Source organism: Phlebotomus papatasi, chromosome 2, assembly GCF_024763615.1.
Source record: "Phlebotomus papatasi isolate M1 chromosome 2, Ppap_2.1, whole genome shotgun sequence".
Classification (NCBI taxonomy): Eukaryota; Metazoa; Arthropoda; class Insecta; order Diptera; family Psychodidae; genus Phlebotomus; species Phlebotomus papatasi.
The window spans coordinates 86,252,860-86,259,981 of NC_077223.1; the positions used below are offsets into that span (position 1 = coordinate 86,252,860).

At 32.9% G+C, this 7,122-nt stretch overlaps 1 protein-coding gene across 1 annotated transcript; it reads right to left on the minus strand.

Moving 5' to 3' along the window:
* Positions 1–1,013: 1,013 nt before the first annotated feature.
* Positions 1,014–6,431, minus strand: LOC129804853 (melatonin receptor type 1A-like). The gene is made up of 3 exons (XM_055852511.1): positions 5,101–6,431; positions 2,437–2,615; positions 1,014–2,381 (listed from the first exon to the last, which is right to left on the minus strand). Exons 1-3 carry the CDS (start codon positions 5,339–5,341, stop codon positions 1,698–1,700), a joined length of 1,104 nt encoding a protein of 367 aa, XP_055708486.1. The 5' UTR covers positions 5,342–6,431; the 3' UTR covers positions 1,014–1,697.
* Positions 6,432–7,122: the final 691 nt, after the last annotated feature.

A 7,122-nucleotide genomic window follows, 5' to 3' on the forward strand; every position in this document is an offset into this window, starting at 1 on the left:
TGCAGACATAATGATTCCTATAAGATCTTTTCGAAAGACTAAGAGATCAGCACGATTTATACTGAATTTCTAAAAATCAAGCAAATCTTTGTAGATCGTTAAGAATTTTGCAAAAAAAAATCGTGTAGGTAGGGTAAAGGCTCATAATTTTGTCCAGTCTGTTTATAAGCATCGATGTTCCAAGTTTGAAGTGCGATATTTTCAATACTAACTGATTTTTTTGTTCCTCTCTTTTCAGAAGGGTTGTTTAGAAACTTGGCAAGCTATTTATCGTCTTAGTTTTACTAAAATTAGTCTAATTACGTTTAAAAATGAATTGATACGTAGAGGTGAATTTGACTCTTATTTTGGACAACTTGGTTACTAATTTGGACAACCTGGCTGTAAATTTGGACAGCTAATCCGCCTCAACAGGATGCCCATTGATCTCCATTTCATGAACCAATCTTACCAAGTTCTCTTCCTGTTCATGTAAGGGAAACGTAGAATGTCACAAGAAGCCCGGAAACTTTCCATATAATTCATTAAAGTGAGTTGACTTCGGTACTCCAAGTACGTCCGGATTCGCTCATTCTCTGGCCTTTCCGGGAGCCTTTCAAAGCATTTCTCGCTACATCTCTTTCGTAGAGATGATGCTTCTTTGTTTCTCCAGGCATTTGTCCAACCTAGTCATCACAAAAGCTAAGAAATCTAATTCACAAGGCAAATCTCACTTCAGGTCAAATGTACAAATCACCGCTAACGTAAATCAACGCAATATTCAATAATATCACTCAAAAAAAGCAAAGAAACGTTGTTAGTACTTCACCACAGCTAAATAAGACTGAAGTAAATACGAAGTTCTGTCATATTTCTCGTAAGCAATTGCTCAAACTGAATTTTCAACAAAACAATTTCAACTCAAATCATATTCAAAATTCAACGTATTTAGTGTTAAAATCTTCCGAAAAGAACAAATATTTGAATAGAATTAATTATTCATCAAATATTGGAATAAAAATCCATAATTTTAATCAATTTATTTTTAGTGTCCAATTTTATACTCAAATTGTCCAAAATAAGAAACTGTACAACATTATGAGCCTTTCCCCTACTCTGCATGTAAAATCTCAGCTTCAAATCGCTCTCCTGGAAAATTTGCCTAGTGCGAGTTGATCGTTTCTTATTCTGAGCGGTCGATATAACTTTATCCCTTTCGAGATTTTGAACATTCTGGATTTTGGCTTTCAGGATTTCAGCTTTTGGGATTTTGGCTGCCTCTGAAACAAAGGAGACAAATATACGTTTTAGCCTCGCAAACCACGCTGAGCCTCATGATGATTTATTTTCAATTTTGGAATAATATTCTCGTGATTTATGGATAAATTTAAATCAGAAGTAAATCGATATGGATGGACCCAAAAATAGTGCACGAAGATTATTTATAGAGAGGTCTATTGCGTGAGTTCGAGCAGTTCGAAATTCGAAAAGCTGTGATGCTTTGTCATCTCTTCTAAAATTTGCATACTTAAAAACAATTCTCTCTTCATGGGATGTGTTATGTGCCAGAAATGTGGACATTTCATGGAGAAATGCAGACATACTAAGATTTGTGGACAATGCGCTAGTGATGATCATGAGGGTGGTTGCAGAAATTGCAATTACTGTACAATTTTGAGTTTGAGATTCAGTATTTATCCACCACGCACTTCTCTTGGTCATTGAAGATCATTCCTGGATTCGACGTTATAAATTTTGGGTAAGGCATCGCCCCAGTACCAGTGATAGTTCCACTTGTACTGCGGATAAAATTGACAAGGCTTTCGTCTTCTTCTGCTGCTGCTTCTGGATGTGGGTAAAATTTCCTTGCAAAAGCAGTACTGAAAGAGTTTCCCATATGCTCTCCGGAAGTGACGATTGGTGAGACAGTACACGATATTGTTGAAGCAGGACTTGCTCAGTCCCAACCAATAAAGTATCTCTGAGGTGGGGATGATCTTAGTTGTACTGTAGATGAAGATCACAAAAGGCATCCAGAAGATGATGAAGATGATGAAGCTGTAGAAATTGGTGCGTGCTAGAACTACGTCACAGCGATTAATGTTGATCGTTCCCACAAACCGTGGCACATCCAGGATAATCCGGACATGCGTATAAAAAGTGAGGAAGATAGGCAGGATAATTAGCAAGATTAGAATTCCCATTTGATAGGGTACAATTCCAGTGAATTTACGTGTGCAGTGATCAAATCCCAAACTAAATAAAACTTCCATCCCAGAATGCATCCCACTAATAATCCAAATGAGCAGGAAGGTAGCTGTTATGGAGAATTTATTGAACCAGATCTTGGTGGTATGCTCGTGGGGTGCACACAGACGAAAGTAGTTCTCCACGGCAATCATCTGCAAGAGCCAGGTAATTATAAAGCACATGGATATTGAAAACATGAAGACTTACCAACAACGAGAGAATGTTGACCATAAATGCAAATACAGCGAGAAACCATTCAAACTTGCAAAAAGACATTGAATCAGCCGAATTAGCAATTCGTGCCATAAGTAGAATTATAGAAGTAGGAATCAAAAGGCTGGTTATGAGAAGATCTGCCAGAGCTGCGCTCACAATAAAAGCATTTCCTGTAAAATATTTCATAAGTCTTTCACAGAAAAATAACAACTACGCCCAAAAAGAAATTTAGACCACGCCATTTGAAATAAGCATCAATTGAAATTAAAATTCAATAGAAACGAACCCTAATAAAATACAGCAAGAACCAAAGAATCTTGATAAAAAATAAGTCACTCCCCCTAAAAAAAACTTGGACCATGGCTTCAAGAGTCAAAGTAAATTAAGTTTAAAATTTATTTAATAACGCAGTTCAAGTGAAGTTTAATAAGTGAATATTGTAATGAAGTAGAAACAAGCCACCCCAACAAAATATTGGGGCGGATCCTAAAGAACTTTAACAAGAAATAAATCACACTTTCTGTTAAATCTTAAGCAACCTTGTAAACAACTCATTCACATGGCAACGTTAAGGGGTTACATGGGTCTCTCAGGTCAAAAAAATATTTTTTTTTTAATTTTTTAATTGTATAGTATAACATTTGAAAAATATTTTCTGAAAATTTCAAGTCAGTCGAAGTAAAACTCTCGGAGGGAGAGCAGTTTGAGTTATGCATTTTGCCCGCGCGCGCATATTGTTGTAAAACTTTAACCCTTTAACGACGAGACACTTTTTACGGACTGAAAATCAACAATAACAATTAAACTAAGAAACATAATGAATGATAAGTCTTACATCTAACCTTGGAAAGTCTAACAGAGTCTGATTCGGTGTATTTTGTGCTTCTATGAACGATAGGGACAAAAATAGACTAAAAATTTAAGTAATTTTTCTGACAATATCAATTAATAATGATTTTCGCTTTAATTAAAAATATTACGTATGAGTATTGTAGTTTTTATTGCCAAAGGGGATTTGCTTAAAAAAAAATTGGAAATTTAAAAAATAAATAAAATCAAATATAAATTTGAGAATTTAAAAATACACCATTTTTGAGCTTAAATATTTACTATATATCAAATAGCTGGAGATTTGCAAAAAATATCCTAGATTCCTTCAACCCTCTACTTTGCAATTACGTACAAACATAAAAAAATAACTTTAGGTAGGCACAAAAAATTATTTTCTTTATGGGACACCGGTGTTCCTATCGTCCTTAATGGGTTAAACGCGTTTTTCTCAAAACACCGTTTTACAATGCGGTAGTCAAGATTACTCAGAGTCTACTGAACCGATCTTTCTGAAATTTTGCATACTTGTTTTGAGAAGTATTACCAACTTTTTGAAGGAAGGATCTGCTCTTCCTTTAGTCAGAACCACTTTTACAATACAAAATGTGTTGAAAAATAGGGTAAAATTGATACTTTTTTTACAAAAACTTCTGCCGAAAATCCAAATTTTGTTTCTTTTTTTCAAAAATCCTTGTTCATCCAAGGGTTCAACTAATCCTCTAACAGAGTATATTTGTTTTTTTGATTTTAGATGAACCTACTGGGAGAAATCCTGCTTATCGCAAGGTCTGTTTTTTGAGGAATGGTTCCGAAAATCAGCTACCAACGGTCGAATTTTCAAAAATTTTCATTTTTTTTTTAATTTTGTTCTAATGTTACTCTTTCATATCCTAAAAGTTGGAATTTCTAAAATATTTTCCACACAATAAATCATTATAAAAAAGGCATATTTTTTGTCCTGAGAGACCCATGTAACCCCTTAATTCAAGCTAGGATTTTATGTAGCAATATATTTAAAATCTATTAAGTGATTTTCTTTTATAAACTAAGGACCAAGCTGAGGATTTAATAGTGGAAGAGTTTAATTTTCTTGAAAAAGAAATAAGCCACACTCTTTGTAAAATTTGCATTAAAAAGGGATGATAAAGCGTTCAAGCTTGGGAGAATGCACTAACTCACAAGCTAGAGTTTTTTTTTAATTATCGCATTGTGTATTTTTTGGGTGTATACCGGTGTACCGATTTAGTCTGGATCATACATAATTAGAAAACTTAGTTACTGTAAATCGTGTGACTTTTAAAGAAGGACGGATTAAAGAGAATGAGAAAAACCGTATTTTGATAATTTCGGTTCATGAGGGGGGGGGGTCATCGAAGACCGGAAGGTGGTATCTCTTACCGTTTGACATCTAGCTCGATAAAAAGTTGAAAAACAAAACGATTTTTAATGTAATTTCTCTTTGAGTTCGAGCAGTAAAAGAATGCATTGTGAAAAATTATATTCGCTGTCTTTGTCCTCCCAGATTTTATTTGCTTAAAAATATTGTACGAGTGAAAAGATTTAAAAAAAAAATTAGATTTTATTCCTCTGGAAAGCTACGTCTGTTCAAGGTTTTTGTATTCAAATTTCTTAATTTTTATCTGCTATTTCGTAAGGTTGTGCTGTGCAGTGTGGGCTTGTACAATTTTCTTTGTTTTAGAATATGCGTTACATAATGCTTAGAAAATTTAGTGATTTTGAATTCATTTAATCATAACATTTTAAGGAGACGTTATATCCAGAAAATTATTTAATACTCTAACGATAAGACAAATAAAGACTCACCAACTTTCTTGAGATGATCTTCAATCGTGAAGGACGTGATGAGGAAGACATTGCCGAGACTTCCAATCACAAAAAGACAAGATAGAATTGCGAGACGAGCAGAAGAGGACAGATAAATGGGATTAACTCCTATGTTGAATTGCCTTGTTAAGTTCTTGGAGTAAAGATCTAGTGATGTGACATTAAGTGATCCGACCGATTCCACATTGTATGAGGTTATCAGAGTTTCTGTGAGGTTCATAATTTTCAGAAAATGGTAACGGTGAAGCGATATAATGTCCTTCAGTGATCTTCCTTATTTCTTTCCTTCACGGACGTCTTCTTGTGGATGTACCAAGAACGATTATTCAATTGCAGATTACAAATATTACAAAGATTGTCGATTGTCACATTGTTTCATAGATTCCTTGCTATTTTCCCTTGATTTTATAAATTAAAACTGCAATTCTATTTACACCTTCTTCTGGTCAATGAGCAAAAATATTCAAAAATTTGGAGGAGGATAGAAACTTCTAAAAACGAGGCAATTATTCATATTACTGAAACAATTTTTGATGTTTTTGATCCTCTTAATAAATTTTGTCTATTAATAATTTAAGATAATAATTTATTTAAGAACACAAACCATGTTAAATTCAAATTTTTGTAGTAAGTGTTAATGTTTTTAATACTTAATGGGAAATATTAATAATTTTCAACATAATATTAATAATTGTAACAAAACCATCAGGACATAACCAGGCTAAACAGAAAACATTATTTTACAATCAAATTTCGGCGAAAAACTTATTTTTTCCACTGAAAAGCAACACAGGCACTGTTAGAGACAGAGAGTTTTTTTTGGCCTCTAACAACAGAAGACTTTGGACCCTTAGAATACCATAAACTCATTTTAGTTCTTATGTTCTTAGTTTTCCTTTATTTTTGTTCATTAAACATTTTCCCCACGATATTTAAACAAATATTAATATAAAACTTTGTAAAATAAAATTTAATTTATTAATTATGGTTAGAAATAAAATTATTGAAATAAATTAACCATAAATTGGTCAAAAATATGTATATAAGGGAAGTGTACCAGCGATCGGCAGTGTTCCTCGGATCGTCAGGTTAATACCACATTGTTGCTCCAAATTAAATGATTTTTTAAAAATTAATAGCTACTTTTTACCATTTAACTCTCACAAGAATACAGTGCATTATCTTAAATTTAATTTATAAAACCAATTTTCCCTGAGACACTTGATTAAATTTCTGACGATCCGAGGTACAGAGTGCAAGTTTGCAATTACACATATTTTTTTATTAATTTAATGTAAAAATTAAAAATTCAAAAGCACAGATATATTTAAAGGGATCACTAATGTATCGATTAGCATACATAAAAATACCAAATAATGTTTTGTGGATTATATTTTCAACTAAATATGGAGCATGTCTCTTAACATTCCGATCCGGGGTACTCTTCCCTTACCCTAGCGCTAATTTTATGGAGCGGAATTATATATTTATTTCCAGCCTAAAAGACAAAATTCTATTATAATTTTAATAATACTGAGACTAAAAATCTAAACGTCGATTTTTTATATTAGTATGAAAGAACATTGTGTTTTACATATGAATTTTTTCGATGCTTCTTTTTTTGTTAAGTTTTATTAAAGATTATGGGATGGAAATATATTCAAATATTTCCACCATACCTACTGTATAGAAGTAAAAATTTTGCTAAATATTCGTATTTTAAAGTTGTTTTAACATTATATGTCACTAGTAAAAAGTTCAACTTGCAATTATAACCAAAAACATTGAAAAACTTAAGTCAATTTTGAGAAAAATCGAAAATCATGGTTTTAGGAGGGGATGGAAGACGGCGAGGGAAAAAAAGCAAATAAGATCGCCCGAGATAATGTCCCCTTATGGAGAGGTCACTTAAGACCGGAAGTTGGTATCTCTAATGCCCTTGACACACTTACGACTTAAGCCGAGAGACGACTTAGTGGAAAATAATGGAAATGCAGTTCG

What these genes read in the sequence shown, in the direction of transcription:
- LOC129804853 (XM_055852511.1), bottom strand. Translation starts at nt 5,341, where the DNA reads ATGAACCTCACAGAAACTCTGATAACCTCATACAATGTGGAATCGGTC. An exon ending in AGATCATCTCAAGAAAGTTG is followed by an intron (nt 2,616 to 5,100) that starts GTGAGTCTTTAT and finishes AATATTTTACAG; the next exon opens with GAAATGCTTTTATTGTGAGC. An exon ending in TCAACATTCTCTCGTTGTTG is followed by an intron (nt 2,382 to 2,436) that starts GTAAGTCTTCAT and finishes TGGCTCTTGCAG; the next exon opens with ATGATTGCCGTGGAGAACTA.